The sequence below is a fragment of the Lotus japonicus genome, chromosome 3, assembly GCF_012489685.1.
Source record: "Lotus japonicus ecotype B-129 chromosome 3, LjGifu_v1.2".
Lineage (NCBI taxonomy): Eukaryota > Viridiplantae > Streptophyta > Magnoliopsida > Fabales > Fabaceae > Lotus > Lotus japonicus.
The window spans coordinates 13,036,690-13,055,689 of NC_080043.1; the positions used below are offsets into that span (position 1 = coordinate 13,036,690).

At 34.5% G+C, this 19,000-nt stretch overlaps 2 protein-coding genes across 2 annotated transcripts; one reads left to right on the forward strand and one right to left on the reverse strand.

Moving 5' to 3' along the window:
• LOC130749289 (probable carboxylesterase 15) lies at nt 1-1,395 on the forward strand. Its single transcript, XM_057602624.1, has one exon. The coding sequence runs from the start codon at nt 92-94 to the stop codon at nt 1,103-1,105; it is 1,014 nt and encodes a 337-aa protein (XP_057458607.1). The 5' UTR covers nt 1-91; the 3' UTR covers nt 1,106-1,395.
• Nucleotides 1,396-6,220: 4,825 nt separating this feature from the next.
• LOC130743628 (uncharacterized) lies at nt 6,221-10,589 on the reverse strand. The gene is made up of 3 exons (XM_057595864.1): nt 10,545-10,589; nt 10,343-10,403; nt 6,221-6,516 (listed from the first exon to the last, which is right to left on the reverse strand). The coding sequence occupies exons 1-3, from the start codon at nt 10,587-10,589 to the stop codon at nt 6,221-6,223; spliced, it is 402 nt and encodes a 133-aa protein (XP_057451847.1).
• Between the last annotated feature and the right edge of the window lie 8,411 nt (nt 10,590-19,000).

The following is a 19,000-nucleotide window of genomic DNA, read 5'->3' on the forward strand; positions in this document are numbered from 1 at the left end:
AGAAGACCAAACACATTGCACACAAGAACTCATCAGTGTCTTTCAAACACTTCTAAGCGAGAGTCAACCTTTCAGTGTCCAGTATTCGAGCATGGCCCGAGAGAAGAAGCTAGTGGACGAGGTGTCAGGTTGGCTCAGAATCTATGATGACGGTTCAGTAGACCGTACATGGACCGGGCCTCCTGAGGTCAAGTTCTTGGTCGACCTTGCGCCTCCCCACGAACAATTCATCGATGGTGTTGTCGTCCGTGATGTGATCACCACCACCCGCGACGGTTCCGACAACCGAGCCCGATTGTATATGCCAGAGAAAACACCGGATGATAAACACAAGCTACCCATACTCCTCCACTTTCACGGAGGCGGATTCTGCATTAGTGAACCGGACTGTTTCATGTACTACCAAATCTACACCCGATTCGTCCGGTCAACCCGGTCCATCTGTGTCTCCCCATTCCTTCGTCGTGCCCCAGAGAACCGCCTCCCTGCCGCGGTTGATGATGCGTTTGCAACACTTCAGTGGCTCCAATCTGTCGCCAGAGGTGAGTCACGTGAGTCGTGGCTCGAGGAGCATGGGGACTTCGGCCGGGTTTTTCTCATAGGTGACAGCTCCGGAGGGAACCTCGTCCATGAAGTGGCCGCGAGGGCCGGTTCTGTGGACCTGAGCCCGGTCCGGCTGGTGGGAGGAATTCCCATTCATCCCGGTTTTGTTCGGTCGAACCGGAGCCGGTCTGAGTTGGAAATGCCGCAATCACCGTTTCTGACATTGGACATGCTGGACAAGTTCTTGAGCTTGGCACTACCGTTAGGGAGCAACAAGGACCACCCCATTACATGCCCCATGGGTGCGGCGGCGCCACCGCTGGAGGGGCTGAAACTGCCACCGTTTCTGCTGTGCTTGGCAGAAATGGAGTTGGTGTGGGACACGGAGATGGAGTACTATGAGGCAATGAAAAAGGCTAATAAAGATGTGGAGCTGTATGTGAGCAAGGGAGTGACACACAGTTTCTATCTGAACAAAATTGCTGTGGATGCGGACCCCATTACTGGTGCCCAAACGGATGCTCTCATTGCAAGGGTCACAGAGTTCATCGACAAGCACTAAGTCTTTGGTGTGAATGCTGTGTGTTTTTGTTTGTTTGTCTGGGTAGAAGTTGTTATGGTGTACAATAAATTAAATTCACACCCTAAACTCATAGAAATAAAGAGAAAAAAAAAACGGATGAGTGGTGTGATAAAAAAAAGATTAAAAGAAAAATTAAAAAAAAGTGAGAAATGAAAGAAGAGTTGTAATTCATTCACAATCCATTTATCTTTCATTTAAATTTTACCATTTTTTTTTCATATTTGTATGTTCTTTTCCTATTACATGGTGGATTATATATCTTTTATCGATCTCGGTATCTCTCAATTATAAAAACTAAACACTAACACTATGATTTTGATTCTTTAGGGAGTAATAATTTATGGTATATGAATTTTGATTGGTGTGTTTAGTTTTGATAATTGATATATGAATTTGTGAAAAAGAAAGAGGGGGAGAATTAGAAAATAATGGTTATTATGCGTTCACACTTTACTTTATATTTCATATTATTTCCAGTTACTTCTCTTTTTATTTTTATTTTTCTATCACATCATAAATTGTATGACTTATTTTTCTCTCTTCTTTTACTATTCGCGTGAAGGTGGATATATATAAATGTCAACATACTATTCTTCAGGAAAAAAAAGTAGCTCCAATTAGTACAGTTTAAATTCTCGGAAGTTGTCTAAAATTTAGTTTCAACATGATAATTCTCACCAGAAGATCTCATCACCTAACCATGGTTTTTATTTTTGGAAAGAACCTAACCAGGGTTATAAGTTGAAACTTCATGCAGTTTTTAGTCTTTCAGTCTTCGTCGAAGTAAACCCGTTGGGTCTAGTCTTCCTGACTTGTCATTGTCATAGTCTCCTCCTGCCTATTGTTTATATAGCTTTAGAAGTTTTTTGTTTTTTCTTTATGTTCACTTAGAAATTTCATGCTGCAGTTTTCTTTTATGCTCACTTAGAATTTCTCGAAAGGACAAGGTCCAAAGAAAAAGAAGCCCGCAACTTCAAGCTCAAAGCTCTTAAACAAAAAGTCATGATTTGGCTAGAGGCTAAATGTTCTCAAACCGAGACCTTCAGCCAACAACTCTTAAACGCTTTATTTGGTAGAGAAATGAGAGATAGAGGAGAGAGTAGAGAGAAGAAATGTTGAGTAAAGAGAAAGAGGTGGTTGTGTAGAAGACTAGTTTATGACCCGTGCCATGCACGGGGAGTTTAATTTCGAATTTTCGTTTAAATTTTTTTGAATAAATATTTTATACTTTTTTTATTAATTAGAGTTATGTGCTTTTTTTAATATTTTTTTGCACATTTGTGTGTGTCTCTTTTTTAGTGTGTTTTAAAGAATATTGTTCCAAAAAATAGGCCATTGTCGGTGTTTTTTTTTCAAAGCAATGTGGTTTAGGGTGTAAAGCACATATAAATAGATTTATGCACGTAGATTTGCAAACATGAAACAATTTATTGAATATTTGATAATCACGGTCAATATACGAAATAAGAAAAATTGTTTAAATTATTGAAATTGACCACATAGGTAAATATTCAAAAAAAAAAAAACAAATTGTCATTGTTGCTAAAGACGAATAAGGAAAAGTTTAGCACAAAGGTTATTTATTTGTAAGCAATCTTAAGGAAATGATACTAAATCTTCTCCACCTTCATCCTCTTCAACATTACATTTTTGCATCTGTATTTCCAACATCTTCTGAAATGGAACCTTCGTCGGAGCGACGGTTATTGGCTTTGTTGGAATCGGAAACGTTGTTTGCAATAGCATCCCTCGCGAGTTTTTGGTTCCGGGAATCTGAGGCAATCTTAAGTGGTATATCAACAATTGAGTCAACGTCAGTGTGACCATCTCTTTGGATATGTTCAACGACTTGATTCAAAAATCTAAATTTGAGCATTTTCAGTATTAATTTATTACTACAATTGGTAATATCTAATTTATAATGTTTCATTAAAGACTTTAAATTTTTTTATATCACATTTATGACGTGCAAAGTTTTTTTTAAATATGCATAATGTTAATTATTCTTAAAAGATAATTATTTGTTGGTATTAATTCAAATGCAAATATTTGTATGCATTGATATTCCTTTTAATTGTTGGTATTTGCATTCAATCAGTTATAGTAAGATTCAATGAGTAGTCCACTCACTTATACAAAACTATATTACAATAATTATAACCAACACCTCAGTCAGAGATTTCACATGTGAAACAAAAATATCATAAATCATGAAGTAGATATAAACAACTATGATTTAGCAATAAAAGTTTTAAAATTATACCTTTGATTTGAATTTTGAAATTATTTGCGGGTCATTGCAAATTTTCATGGCGTTAAATACTGATTTAAACCATCATTCGCATCTATCCTTCCCTTCTACTTTGAAAAGAAATTCCTTGTGGACTAAATCAACAATTTATCTTGGGGGGTGTTCCATGTAGCCGTTCTAGATTGTAGTTTATATAAAATGAAAAAATAAATATATTATGAATTAATTGAGCAATGTAAAAATATTTTTTTTTCATAGTTTGGGTTAGCCTTCTCTTTTGGTTTTCCAAAAAAAAAGTATTTATTTTTAAATGAATATGTTCACCTTTTCCCTTTTTCCCACTATATCATTGCTTTTTTTGTTGATCAAATAACAACCTTCGCGATAAAAAAAATGGTCAAAGTTGCAGAGCCAGTATTATCAGCACCATTTATCAACAACTAGTACCTAATGTAAACAGAAATAATAAAATAGACTAAATATTGTCAAATTAATTAATTTATGCAATTTGGAGTTTACCGTGTGGTAGAAGTTATGTGCTTGTTGCATTTTGGACAATAATACTGTGCTCTGTCGGAGTATGTTGATGTGTGACATTCGTAATCATGATAATACCAATCATCTGTGCTCACAATTTCCTTAATTGTGGCATGTACAATAGATATTGTACGTTGTAGTAATAAATTAATGGTTTAAATATAAGTGTTTAATAACCGTTAAATAGTTGAATTTCAATTTTTTAAATACGTTATTTATTTCTAAAAACCTTTTTTTATCCTTTTTTTAAATTGGTAGTAATTTAATGTCTTAAAAAACATTAAATATCCGTTTTAGAAATTTTTATTTATTTTAAGAAATAAATATAGTAGTTAATTATTTTTCCCATTGAGTATAAATTAATCTATTTTAAATCCGTTCAAGACGTGTATCAAAATCTTTTTATTCCTATTATAATGTTATGATTTTAAAACAATTAAAAATAATGAAAGATTATAAGAGTTTATGATATAAATTATTCGTATTTTATCTCAATTTTAATGTGTGATTACTTTCCTATAATAAATTATCAAATGCATTTTTAAAAGTATTGAATAGGTGATTATACGTTAAAAATAAATAAAAACAGCTCATTATTAATTTTATTTAATAATTATTTAATTTTGTAGCTATTGTATCTAAATTTATATCCCCATTTTTTTTATTTAATACACGTTTGGGGTAGTGTAATGCTAACATTATAAGTTTTTTACTAAATTAATAAATGTATCATTAATAATAATTAAATAATATAATAGGTAATGGTTTAATTAATTCAATTGTTGAATGAAAATCAATGTCTAATAAATTAAATTAAAAGTGAGGAAAACATACTGATCTGCAAGAAACCAAATTTTTAATCTTTGTGCTTGAAAAAAGCTTTAGGAACTCACATTCTTCAACAATTTTAATCTTTCAATCAAAACGTTTATTACTTGAGTAGGAACTGCTTCACACTCAAATAATCACAAACAAAAATTATGTTGTTATTGTCCACTAAACTTGTTCAAAGTAATCTGAAATCTTCACTACATACATACATGTGTCTATAACACACTGCTTGTGGAATGTTAGGATTGAACATTAGTGTAGTGCAGTTTAACCCAACAGTTAGCTTATATTCCCTTAGAAAAAAAATTAGTCGCCGATTGTTATTCAGAGTTTGTACATGTTGGTTTATTGTATAAATGTTTATGTTTGGTTGTTGACCAAAATAATTAAATGTACATTGATGCTTTGTTACTACTCCCAATAATACAATAATAACAACATGTTTGTTGTCTTCTCAATTTAGAATTGCATCCAATTTGTCGACGAAGTTACTGTATAAAAAACATTTAAATTTTTGCTGGAAAAAAAAGAAATTTAATAATAGTGATTAAATTTTTTCCTCGCTGTTTAGAGAAAGTAATATTTTTAATTTGTTAATGCTAATAGCAAAGTTACCATTGAGATTCGATTTCAATCTCTTTGCTTTTCGTCAGCACCCCGTTCCACTCATATCCGTTGTAATTTTCGACGTGAGTAACTTCACCCATAACATCTGTTTTAATGGTGATGTAAATACCTGGAAGTGTTGATGTATGTGAAATTATTTAAATGAAGGTCTTTACTTGTCAACCAAGAACCGCTCGTCAAACATCATGCACGTTGTCAAACATCCTATCACGCATAGGAATCAAATTTTCATTATATTGAACCATCCTTGTTCGATTTTGCAAGTGTATCTTGTAGATATGCCTAGATGCACTAAGACCTCGGTAATTATGCCATACCCAGAAATATTCAAAACGGTATACCAAACCTTCGCTGATTCTTTTTACAAAGCGTTCAGAAAGGTTGCGCCTACACTGTGCATGAATTGTTTGTCCCTATAAATGAAGAAGTTTCATATCAATGTACATTCGTGAATTAAAGTAAAGAATTTGCCTTCCACCTTTTGGAATGACAAGAATAATTTGTCTGAAATCACCACCAAGGACTACTACCTTACCGCCAAATGGCTTATCCATGTTGCTTTCATCTTCCTGTCTCATGATATCGCACAAAGTCCTATCAAGTGCATCGAAACAATTCATATTTAACATTGGAGCTTCATCCCAAATGATCAATTTGGCACACATCAGTAAATTTGCTCTTAAACTACCTTGTTTGATGTTGCAAGTAGTTGTTTCATCAGTCTGCAATGTAATGCAAAATATGGAATGTGTTGTTCTACCACCGGGCAACAACAAAGAAGCAATATCACTTGAAGCAACATTCAGAACAGTCATACTCATTGAACGAATGGCTGCAGATAAAGTATTCTAGACAAAAGTTTTGCTAGTTCTTCCATATCCATACAAAAAGAAAAATCTGCCACTCTCAGACAACACCGACTGCATTATGTTGTCATATACACCATTATGTTCTGCTGTCATCATTGTTAGGTAGGATGCCTGTTTAGCTGTCATTTCTTGTTTGTTGTAGTTAAGCTCATCTACTATGAACTTGTTTTGAAACTGTTCCACATCATCAAATATCTGGTAGGGCAAGCAACTATGATCCTTTAGAGATTTGTCATTTCGTTGTAGTATTTTTTCTATCTCAGTTAATGTTATTGCTAATTTAAAACATTTTTTAATGAAAGAAAAAACTATTTAGTAAGTGCACAAATCACGTAAATTTTAAAAAGAAACAAAACTGGAAAATGTCATTAATCTTTTATATAAGAAAATTAAAGGAGGTAATTAATTTATTTCAATTTTATTTTTCGAAGTAAATAATTAGTTGAATTAAATAAGTAATTAATTGATTTCCTCTTGTAACAAAAAAAAGTAAATAATAAATTCGGCAGTTTTTTTTTTAAATTGACTATAGCATTTTTTGTATATATCATTTAATGTCTTTTATGATTTGATTACAAATTTCGTCAAATCATGTAATTTTTTAAAAGGAACAAAACGGAAAAATGTAATTAATTGCTTTTACGGCGGCTTTGATTTTAGGAAAACAGCTGGGTTTCCCTTTAAGGCATTGCTCAGAACATTAGGTCTCGCCGTGAAGGTTATAGCTGATTGGATTGGATAGGTTCTTTTTGTTATTGGGTCCTCTGTCTATAGATTTTTGGTTAGTTTGGGCTGTATTTAGTAGGTGCTGTTTAGGCTTTGATTTGTGGGGGTGATTTTCTTTGGCTTCTGGGGAGCTGTTTTTGAGCTATCCTTCTTCCCCCTGTTTTTTTGTGTACTTGGCTAACCAAGCCTCTTTTTTATCTATATATTTCCTTTTGCTTTCTAAAAAAAAAAATTATGCATTTAATTGCTGACTATAAAAAAACGTTTTTTTTTTCAGTTTATAAAAGGAAATGATTTAGCAGTTAATGTTATTGCTAATTTAAAGCATTTTTTAATTAATGAAAAAGTATTTACTAAGTGCACAAATCACGTAAATTTTAAAAAGAAACAAAACGGGAGAATGTCATTAATTTTTTATATAAGGAAATTAATGGAAATAATTGAGTAATTTCAAATTTTAATTTTTTAAATAAATAATTAGATGAATTAAATGAGTAGTAAACTGATTTACTCTTATAACAAAAAAATAATTAAGTTAGTCATTAATTCGGCAGGTTTTTTTTTTAAAATTGACTTTAGCATTTATTGCATATAGCATTTAATGTCTTTTAAGATTTAGTTACAAATTACGTCAATAATTTAAAGCATTATTTAATGAATGAAAAAACTATTTAATAAGTGTAGAAATCACGTAATTTTTAAAAAGAAACAAAACGGGAAAATGTCATTAATTGCTTTTACCATAGGCTAATTATGCATTTAATTGCTGACGATAAAAAACGTTTTTTTTTTTCAATTTATAAAAGGAAATGATTTAGCAGTTAATGTTATTGCTAATTTAAAGCATTTTTTTTATTTAATGAAAAAGTATTTACTAAGTGCACAAATCACGTAAGTTTTAAAAAGAAACAAAACGGGAGAATGTCATTAGTTTTTTATATAATGAAATTAATGGAAATAATTAATTAATTTCGAATTTAAATTTTTTAAATAAATAATTAGATGAATTAAATGAGTAATTAACTGATTTACTCTTATAACCAAAAAATAATTAAGTTAGTCATTAATTCGGCAGGTTTTTTTTTTAATTGACCTTAGCATTTATTTCATATAGCATTTAATGTCTTCTATGATTTAGTTACAAATTACGTCAATAATTTAAAGCATTATTTAATGAATGAAAAAACTATTTAATAAGTGTAGAAATCACGTAATTTTTAAAAAGAAATAAAACGGGAAAATGTCATTAATTTCTTTTACCATAGACTAATTATTCATTTAATTGCTGACTATAAAAAACTTTTTTTTTTCAATTTATAAAAGGAAATGATTTAGCAGTTAATGTTATTGATAATTTAAAGCATTTTTTAAATAATGAAAAAGTATTTACTAAGTGCTCAAATCACGTAAATTTTAAAAAGAAACAAAACGGGAGAATGTCATTAGTTTTTTATATAAGGAAATTAATGGAAATAATTAATTAATTTCGAATTTTAATTTTTTAAATAAATAATTAGATGAATTAAATGAGTAATTAACTGATTTACTCTTATAACCAAAAAGTAATTAAGTTAGTCATTAATTCGGCAGGTTTTTTTTTTAAAAAAATTGACTTTAGCATTTATTGCATATATCATTTAATGTCTTTTATGATTTAATTACAAATTACGTCAATAATTTAAAGCATTATTTAATGCATGAAAAACCTACTCCCTCCATTCAAAACTATTGTACTTTTAACTTTTTTTATTTTGTTCCAAAACCATTGTTATTTTACATATCCAAAGCACTTTATCTCATTCTCTTTCATTCATGCCCTCATTTAATATTACATCACCCAAGTATCACCTCTTAATTCCACCAATCACAATTCTCACCAATTAGTTGACCAATGATTTTCATTCTCTCTCTTTCATATAACTCATATTAAATAAGGGTGTTTCAGTCAAATTATAACATCAATTAATGAATTCTTAATCTTTGTGCATAACCCTTAAACTACAATAGTTTTGGAACGGGGGGAGTATTTAATTAGTGTACAAATCACGTAAATTTTAAAAAGAAACAAAACGGGAAAATGTCATTAATTGCTTTTACCATTGACTAATTATGCATTTAATTGTTGACTATAAAAAACGTTTTTTTTTCAATTTATAAAAGGAAATTATTTCGCAGTTAATGTTATTGCTAATTTAAATTATTTTTTAATGAATGAAAAAACTATTTAATAAGTGCACAAATCATGTAAAATTTAAAAAAGAAACATAACGGGAAAATGTTATTAATTTTTTATATAAGCAAATTAAAGGAAATAATTATTTAAGTTCGAATTTTAATTTTTTTAAATAAATAATTAGATGAGGAAATTAAAGGAAAGAAGTAATTATTTGATTTCCTCCTAAAAATTTGACTATAACATTTATTGTTCATAGCATTTAATGTCTTTTATGATTTGAATACAAATTACGTCAATAATTTAAAGCATTTTATAATGATTGAAAAAACTATTTAATAATTGCACAAATCACGTAAATTTTAAAAATAAACAAAACGGTAAATGTAATTAATTGCTTTTAACATTGACTAATTATGCATTTAATTGCTCACTATAAAAACATTTTTTTTAATTTATAAAAGAGAATTATTTAGCAGTTAATATTATTGATATTAGACTAACTTTAAATAGGTAATTGAAAACGGTTTTTATTTTAAAAAAGGTAAGGTAAAAACGTGTTTTTGGTATTTGACTAAAGTTTTTTTTAATATATAAATCTGAAAAAAAATTCCAGAATGAATTACGAAAATAGCGAATGACTAATTGAATATAAATTTTAGATGACGTCTGTTTATACTACTGAAAAAAAATAAACTTAATACAACAAAGGAATCTGTAATTGCATATAACAATTAATCTTGTACTTTATTGTTGAAATGAATTTTATTGATAAATAAAGTAAATCATGAGAACAATCCTCTCATGTAGATTGAGAAAAAAAAAATAACGAAAAGTGACCCAAGACAAAACAACAATTGATTAAATTTTGGAATGAATAACAACTGATTAAATATTTCCATAAACCACCTTAACTTCAGTAATTCTATTTGCTATTTTTTCAAACCTAAAACAAACTATGTCACCGGCTCTAATTTCCATTCTCTTGCAGAATTTTCGCCAGCCAGATCCTATACGTGCATCAGTAGGTTTTGACGAAAGCACGTTGTAGGGGATGTCATCTATCACACCAGTTCAAAGTTGAACGGGAGATGTTCCAAAACTTAAAAAAAAGGAACGATTTGAGAAGGTAATACCTGGAAAAAAGAACCACGAAATCAATTGTGTTGTGAACACTCACGAGATCAATAATAAAAAAATACCCTTGATCATGATCCATGAAATTGTTATTTTTGCGTCTATAGGTCTAATGACACCATAATCCTGTAAAAAAAAATTGAAAGGGAATGAGGAGAAACGCATATCAGGGTCAGTAATACATGAATTTTGAAGAAATGATATTGGATTACAATAAAACACATCAAAGACATGAAAAATTGATTCCAAAGGAGAATAATGACATACCTTTGTATAGTCATGAAGAACCACAAAAGGAGATCTTGAAGCCATGTAGAAAGACTCAAAAAACACAACACGCAGGGGATGGCTGAAAGTTTCGGAGACCAAGAAAGGTTGAGAGTTGTGCAAATAAGATGATGGAGAAATTTAAATAATAGAGATATGAATGAAGAATAAGAGTCTTATATAAGCTTTTAAAGTGAGAGGAGTGTATGTTAAGGAAAATGGTGTACATTAAGAGGAAAGAATGAATGAATGCCATGTAGGATTTTTATTGAATTTGGCCAATCTTGAGGTGCCACACAGGCGATGATTGGACCTAGAAAAACCCCTGAATGTATATATTATGGATAAGAGTGTTGCTATTTGCTTAAAATGACATTTTTTACCCTCAAAATGAAACAATAAAAATAATTTAATTTTTTAGATGCCCATTTATTTTACTTTATATATATAATTTATTGTTATTATTATTATTAATTTTTATAAATATTTTTTTTTACTTTTTAAAATTTCAAATTATTTTGTTAATTTTATTTGCAAGGACATTATGGACATTATTGTCCATGGAAAAAATTGATGCACTCTCTCCTATTGGAGACCATAAAAAGTGGATGCGTCTCATCTCATTGTATTTAGGGCTGAGCATGATTATTTGACCCGACCCAAACCCGACTTAACCGAGTCCAAAACAGCATTAACGGGCGGGGCGGGTCGGATGTATCAGATCGAGTTAAGCTGCTATGGTTCCAGATGGGTAAAAACGGTCGGGTTCGGGTTGAATATTTAGACTACCCACAATGGTGTTGAATGTGGGTAGTTTAATGTTGAAAGTGGGGTTTAATGGTGTTGAAAGTGAGTGTTGAAAGTTGGAGGGAGGAGAGAGGTGTTGAAAATTTTCAACACTTGTGAAACCTGCAGCATGGGACACGTGGCACGGCCTTGCTGGTGACCGCCAGGCGCGTGCCACACACGCGCGGACAAGGCGCGTTATGGGCAGGGCGTGCAGCAGGCGGGTCCCAGGCGGACCGGTGGTGGGACGCGTGGCACGCGTCGGTTGGGCACCGACAGGCGCGTGCCACGCACGCGCGTGAGGAGAGAGAGACGGTCTGACGAGTGACGCGTGTCACGCGTTGATTGGTCCGGGCGATTTTCTTTTATCCTAATCTTTCCAACTCAATTATTTCAATAAAAAAAATTAAAAAAATATAAAAAAATTACCAAAATTCATGATTTTTTTTTTCTCTATAAATAGAGACTTGGTTCGTTTGATTTGGACACAGAAAAAAAAAACATGTTTTCCATCATCTTATTCATCTTATTATCTTTCAACTATCCCCTTTGCTTTGAAATGGATCCCAACAACTACCATTTCAACACCCAGAATTCTTCTAACCAAATTCCCAACAATTATCAACATCCAAATCAGTTTCCCAACAACCAAATTCCCAACAATTATCAACATCCAAATCAGTTTCCCAACTACCAAAATCCCAACATTTATCAACATCCAAATCAAATTTTCAACTACCAAAATCACAACAATTATCAAGATCCAAATCAATCCAACTACCAAAATCACAACAATTTTCAAGATCCAACTCAATTTCTCAATCAACGTCCTCATCCCCATCATGGATCTATGTTCAGATATCCATCTCCAACACCGCCGTCTAATGATGGTGCAACTGAATTTCCCGAGTTTTCAACACAAATGAATCTTGCTGGCATGACAGCTGGTAATGAAACCACTCCAAATGAAGAGGATTCAACTCCTACGAGCAGGAGAAGTCACTTACCAGCATGGAACACTGATCAAAATAAGGTGTTAATTAGTGGGTGGCTTAAATATGGAACAAACAGTGTTGTCGGGAGAAACCAAAAAGGAGAAACATTTTGGGGTCAAATTGCTGAGTATTGTAATCAACATTGCTCATTCAATCCTCCGCGGGATGGAAATGCATGCCGAAACCGTTATAATTATATGAGCAAGCAAATAAATAAATGGATTGGCGCTTATGAAGGCGCTAAGCGTATGCAACGAAGCGGTTGGTCGGAGAATGATATTTTGACCCAAGCGCAAGAATTATACGCAGATGGGAAGAAAGGTCAATTTAATTTGATGGCAGAATGGGAGGCTCTCCGCGATCAACCACGTTACTGTAGTCAAGCAGGAGGAAGTGTTGGCTCAGGAAGTAGTGGATCTAAGAGATCTCGCGAGAGTGATGCATGTGGCTCAAACTCTATAGGATCGATTCCCCGTCCAATGGGTAGGGATGCAGCTAAAAAAAAGGGTAAAAAGAAGAGCACAACGGTTGCCTTAGAGGCGATGGAGAAAGATTGGGCTGCATACAAACAAGTCAAGGAGATTGAGGTTGAACAATTGAAGCAGATGGCGGCGATGCAACAAGAGACTAATAGAGTGAAGAAAATGGAATTATTTCTAAAGTTAAGTGAAGAGGAGCATCTCAGTGACCACAAGAAAGAGCTGTTGAAGCGGTTGTCCCAAGAGCTCTTTGGAAATTAATTGTCTGTAGTGTTTGCTTTATTATTTTTCAAGTGGTGTCAAGTCTGTAGCGTTTGCTTTAATAATTTGTCAGTGTTGTCGAGTCTGTAGTGTTTGCTTTAATAATTTGTTAGTGTTTTGTCAAGTCTGTACTGTTTACTTTAATAATTTGTCGGTGTTGTCAGTGGCTTTAATGTATGGGTTACCGAGTTTGAATATACATCACTCAATTCGAATCTAGTCCTTATCCGATAATTAACTATAGTTCATATTATTTCGAATCCGTCAATGTCCACCATTCAGTTTATCTATATATATGGACTCATAGATCCACCATTCAATGTATCTCTTCCCATCTCTTCCCATCTACTTCCCATCTCTTCCCATCTCTTCCCATCTACTTCCCATCTCTTCCCATCTCTTCCTATCTACTTCCCATCTCTTCCCATCTCTTCCCATCTACTTCCCATCTCTTCCCATCTCTTCCCATCTACTTCAAATTTCACAAAAAATGGATCCACCAGAGTTTGATCTCGAAGCTTACATTGAAAAAAGCAAGAGAGAAGACACTTATGTACTCAACCACTTTAGGGAGCGTCGAAATCTAATATTGGATATGGAAGGCGCACCTCGTGGTAGAAAACATCTCAGTAGAGATCATGCAGGGGCAAACCAAAGGCTAATTGCCGACTACTTTGCCAATGAGCCTACATACGACGATGGGATATTCCGTCGCCGTTACCGGATGCAAAAACATGTGTTCCTTCGAATCGTTGCGGACCTTTCAAGTAGTGATAACTACTTCACCCAGCAAGTTGATGCAGCGAAGAAAGAAGGTATACCTCCCTTAGCAAAATGCACCACAGCAATGCGAATGTTAGCATATGGTGTGGCAGCAGATGCAGTCGATGAGTACATCAAAATAGGAGAGACTACAGCATTGGAGTGTTTACGTAGATTCTGTAAAGGAATCATATGATTGTATGAGCAAGAGTACATGAGAGCACCAACCCAAGAGGACCTGCAAAGAATACTACAGGTTAGTGAAATGCGGGGGTTCTCAGGCATGATCGGGAGTATTGACTGCATGCACTGGGAGTGGAAAAATTGTCCTAAAGCATGGGAAGGTCAATTTGCTAGAGGGGATAAGGGAACCACCACAGTTATTCTTGAAGCAGTTGCATCTCCTGATCTTTGGATCTGGCATGCCTTTTTTGGATGTCCGGGAACCTTGAACGATATAAACGTTCTAGACCGGTCACCAGTGTTTGATGAATTGGAACAGGGAAACGCTCCACGTGTGAATTTCATCGTGAACCAACGTCCCTATAATATGACATACTATCTAGCTGATGGTATCTACCCTTCTTATCCAACTTTTGTCAAGTCTATTAGACTTCCTCAAACTGAACCCGATAAGTGCTTTGCAAAACATCAGGAGGGATGTCGGAAGGACATCGAACGTGCATTTGGAGTGCTTCAAGCTCGTTTTAAAATCATCCGTGAACCAGCTCGCTTCTGGGACATAACTGATTTGGGTATCATCATGAGGTCATGCATCATATTACATAATATGATTGTTGAGGATGAACGAGATTCATATGCTCAACGCTGGACCGATTTTGAGCAAGCTGAGGGAAGTGGATCTAGTACACCGCAACCATACTCGACCGAGGTGTTACCCGCTTTTGCGGATCATGTGCGTGCTAGATCCGAGTTCCGTGATCCAAATGTCCATCACCAACTACAAGCAGATCTAGTGAAGCACATCTGGGCAAAGTTTGGAATGTATGATGATTAAATATGTTTTGTATCGTACTAATTACGTTATTTGTGTGTTGTGTGTTTAGTTTGTTGTCTTGCATTTTAAGTTAAGCAAATAAAATGTATTATTGTGTGCTTAGTTTCTTTTCTTCCATTTGAAGTTAATAAAATAAAATAAATTATTGTAGTTAAAAAAATATTACGTTAATTTAATTTAATTTAAATAAATAAAAAAAACATTAAATTAAATTAAATCGATAATAGTTTATTTAATTTAATTTTTATCGTAAATTTTAATTTTATGAAATCATAAAAAGAAAAATATAAAATTAAATCAAAATATGAAATAAAAGTGGTGGGGTAGGGGGTAGGGTGTTGAATGAAAAACCATTGGAGTGGGTAAAAGTTGAATGAAGTGTTGAACTGGAGAGAGAAAGTGATGTGGAGTGTTGGGAAGAGAAAAAGTGGAGTGTTGAAGGTGTTGAATGTTGAAACCATTGTGGGTAGTCTTAAAAATCGTCGAAATTCGAACCGACCTGAGGTATCAATTATTTTATTTACACGTGATGTGCCAGCTTTATTATGACTGTCACACTAGGCTGGGACTATGATCATTGATCAGTGTGATACTGTGATGACTGATGAGGCTTGAGAGCCATCAACTTTTTTCTGCCACAAGCCAGCAAGCTACACATAGCTTCAACTTTTTGTCATACTAGCCTTTCACGTGACTTTGCAAAGAAATGAAAGAGGTATGATAAAATAAACAAACTCTTGTCTTCTTCACACACCAGCCCAAGTACCCACAACCTCCTTCGCAATTCTCATCATCTGAAGCTACCACAACCATCACCTCTTCTCTCCCACAAACCAGCCCAAGTACCCACTTGCTCATAAACCACCACCGTTCGCAGCAGAAACCTCCACGTCCGACCACCGTTCTTCTTGCACAGCCACCCATGTTCACAAAGCTTTATAAGAGCTTGTGTTTCATGTCGCGGCAGTCGTGCATTGTTATCACCACTAGAGATCGTAAAGATCTCATATTTGCAAGATTTTTTCGTTCTAAGATGCTTAACAATGGTGTTTCCTAGACGAGGCAAGTGTGGAAATAGAGTCGTGAAGGGAAGAATAGATGTGGCCAGGAAGAGGAAGGGGGAAGAAGGAGAAGAATGGTGTACTCGTACTAACCGACCCGCATAACCCGCTCATCGATTCAACCCGCACCCGAGATATCCGAGGCTTCCACGGTCGGTAACAGTTTGATATATGTCTGGTTCAAACCCGTCCAAACCCGGTGTGTGCCACCCGAACCCGCCCGATGCTCAGCCCCATTGCACGCGTCTCTCTTCTCTATGTGCAAACCAAACAAAGAGAGGGAGATGATCTCTACTCTAACTCTTCTCCTTTTAGAATATAATATAAAACCCTTCATTCATTTGACCCTTACCAATAGCTTAACCTTTTAGGATAAGTGGTTGCTTAGCATGGTATTAAAGTCTCTATGATTTAGCGGTCTAAAGTTCGATCCTTGCTCCCCTCACTTTCCGATTAAAAAGTGGAATTTAAGCACATGGTTGGTGGGTCTGTGCATGTATCCATGTTTCAAGCTCAAATGACTCTTACGTGAGAGGATGTGTTAGAATATAATATAAAACCATTCATTTAGTCCATACCCAATAACTTAAGTTTTTGAGATATGTGGTTGTTTGACATCTCCATTTCTCACTTCACAACTCTCCTTCTAACAAATAAGTTCTAAAGGAAAAACGGAAGAATCTCCTTCAACAAGATCAAATTACTAACATGAAGAATCTCTCCTTGACGAATTCCAAGAGAGATAACGGTCTAGCCTCTATTCAGGATGAAAGGGAAAAGAACGAAATGTTTCAAGCAATGCATCACTTGATGGTGCTAATGCCATGTGCTCCAAATACAGAGGAATAGTTTCTCATGGATTAACGATAGATTATCTTTAATCCTGATCTCAAGAGAGAAGGTTCCCACGTCTCATAGCACCTTTCTTATATATCTCATCTAAAGCCAACGTAAATATATGCAATAAACAGGGGAAGGGACCAATTTCTGACAAATTGATTTTCTAAGGTATTCTTCAAATACTCGATGAAAGTATCACTTAAAGGCTATATGATTAGGATTGAATTTCCCAAATGAAATATTCAACGGACTCTTTTTTTTTTTAAAAAGAAGAAAATAACATATTAAAGGATAAAAAGCTTGGGAACAAAGCTCTCCCAAGTGAGCCAAACAAAGTCATAAAGAACAAACACAAAAACACTAAGAGAAGCAGGAAAAACAAAAACAAGAAAACAGGCCTCAAAAACTTACAATCAAAAAACTAAACACACAAAAAGCAAGATAAGGAGGAGAACGACTTAAGAGGTCACCTGGCCCATGACCCGTTTCAAGGCTCCAAGCACAACAAATACAACCTAGACCAGTAGAGAATGAAATAATAATATTTATTGAATTTTCCGATGTATAAAAAAAATTATTGAGATAAAGTGGGAACTGATAGTAATAATTGTTAGAAAGTGTTAATGAGACAACAAATGGAATGTCTTGAAGTTAACAAATGGAATGTCTTGAAGTTATTAGAGCATCTCCAATGTTAGTTCTTATTTCTTAGTTTTTAGCACTATTCATGTTGGCCTATATTACAACATGTGTTTAAGTAACTCTCAATCAATTTTGCTCTAACCATGAGTTATTAGTTTTTAGTTCTTACTACTATTCATTTGGTCCTACCAACCACATTATTTATACTTTTTATTTTCATAAAGTAATAAAACAAAACTCATAAAATAATAAAGTAATTTGAATGAGAGAGAAATAATTAATATTTTAAGTTAAGAACTCAAAAAGCAAAACTCCTTATATAAGAACTGAGTTCTTATTTTTAAGAACTAAGGAGTCCATGTCAGCACCTCTAATGGTAAAGTTCTTAATTCTTAGTTCTTAATTCTTAACTCCAAAATAAGAACTAAAAACCTTGCATTGGAGATGCTCTTATCCAACACTTTGAGAGTAAATAATCTCTCACCCTAAGTGCATTAAAAATTGTAAATGAGTTTTTTCAATTATAAAAGGAGGAAATAAGGGACATACTAACAGAGTTATTGGGATCTCATGGGGAAGCTAGGCTCTGCTAGGGTTTCATCTGCTCCAACTGCTAAAGCGACTTCCATTGCTTTCTCAGGGCGAGGTGGGGCTTCAGATATTGGTATCTGCGATGGTGATGATGAGGAGCAAGATGGTGGCTCCGATGGGGAGCGCTTGGATGGCGGCGGCGGCTCTAAGAGTCCATGCTTCACTCTGTTTGTGGACGGTATTTCTGAATCTGTGGGTTACCATCAGGTGCGGGATCTTTTCTTGAAGCATGGCAAGGTGACAAATGTTTTCATCCAGCGGCAGCGGAAGTCTGGGCGTAGATTCCGCTTCGGTTTTGTTCGTTTTGTCCTGAAGGAGGATGCCTTTTCAGCGATGAAGTGCCTTGACGGTTTTAGGATTGGTGGCGCCTTCTTGTCAGTTTCTCCGGCGAAGATCTCACGGTCGTGTTTTAAGGGTCTGGATCAGCGGGCTCGTGTTTCTCAGGTTACAGCGAAGTCTTCTAGTTCTCAGTTTCGGCAGTCAAGGGTGTTGGGGTCGTCCATGCCGTCAAGGTCCTGGCGTGAAGTTGTTTTGGGGAAGCCAAAGGGGTGCAACTTGATTCCAGTCGGTGCTATTGTGGATCCCTTGCTTGCGGTTAGGGAGATGGATTGTGTTTTGGGGCCAAGAATCCCGGACGTTGTGTTATTTCCTGAATTGGCTGAGGAGGTGCGGTGTGCTCAAGAGGTAGCGGTTGGGAGCGGCGATGGTGATTCTGTCTCTCCAGCTTCTGTCTCTTTGTTGCGGCCTGAATTTGAAGAGGCAAGGGGGCAACATAGTGGGAGGAGAGAGACGGAAATTGTTACAGCTGTGCAACAAGGGAATGGTGGAGTTAATTCATTATCATTTAAAGTTGTGCCTTTTTTGGTGGGAGGTGTTAATGGTTTTGATTTTTTTAAGGAGCATAATTCTTATTTGGAAGTTTCTCTCCCCATTATGCAGTTGCGGCTTGGTCCCTTTGAGCTATTGTGGGTTTCTAATTGGCTTGCAAACACTGTCATGCCTTTTCAGTGTGCTGATGTTG

Coding starts and splice junctions, on each gene's coding strand:
- LOC130743628 (XM_057595864.1), bottom strand. CDS start 10,589: ATGGCTTCAAGATCTCCTTTTGTGGTTCTTCATGACTATACAAAG. Junction 10,404..10,544: donor TTCTTCATGACTATACAAAG/GTATGTCATTAT, acceptor TTTTTTTTACAG/GATTATGGTGTCATTAGACC. Junction 6,517..10,342: donor TTCATGGATCATGATCAAGG/GTATTTTTTTAT, acceptor GTTTTAAATTAG/CAATAACATTAACTGAGATA.
- LOC130749289 (XM_057602624.1), top strand. CDS start 92: ATGGCCCGAGAGAAGAAGCTAGTGGACGAGGTGTCAGGTTGGCTCAGA.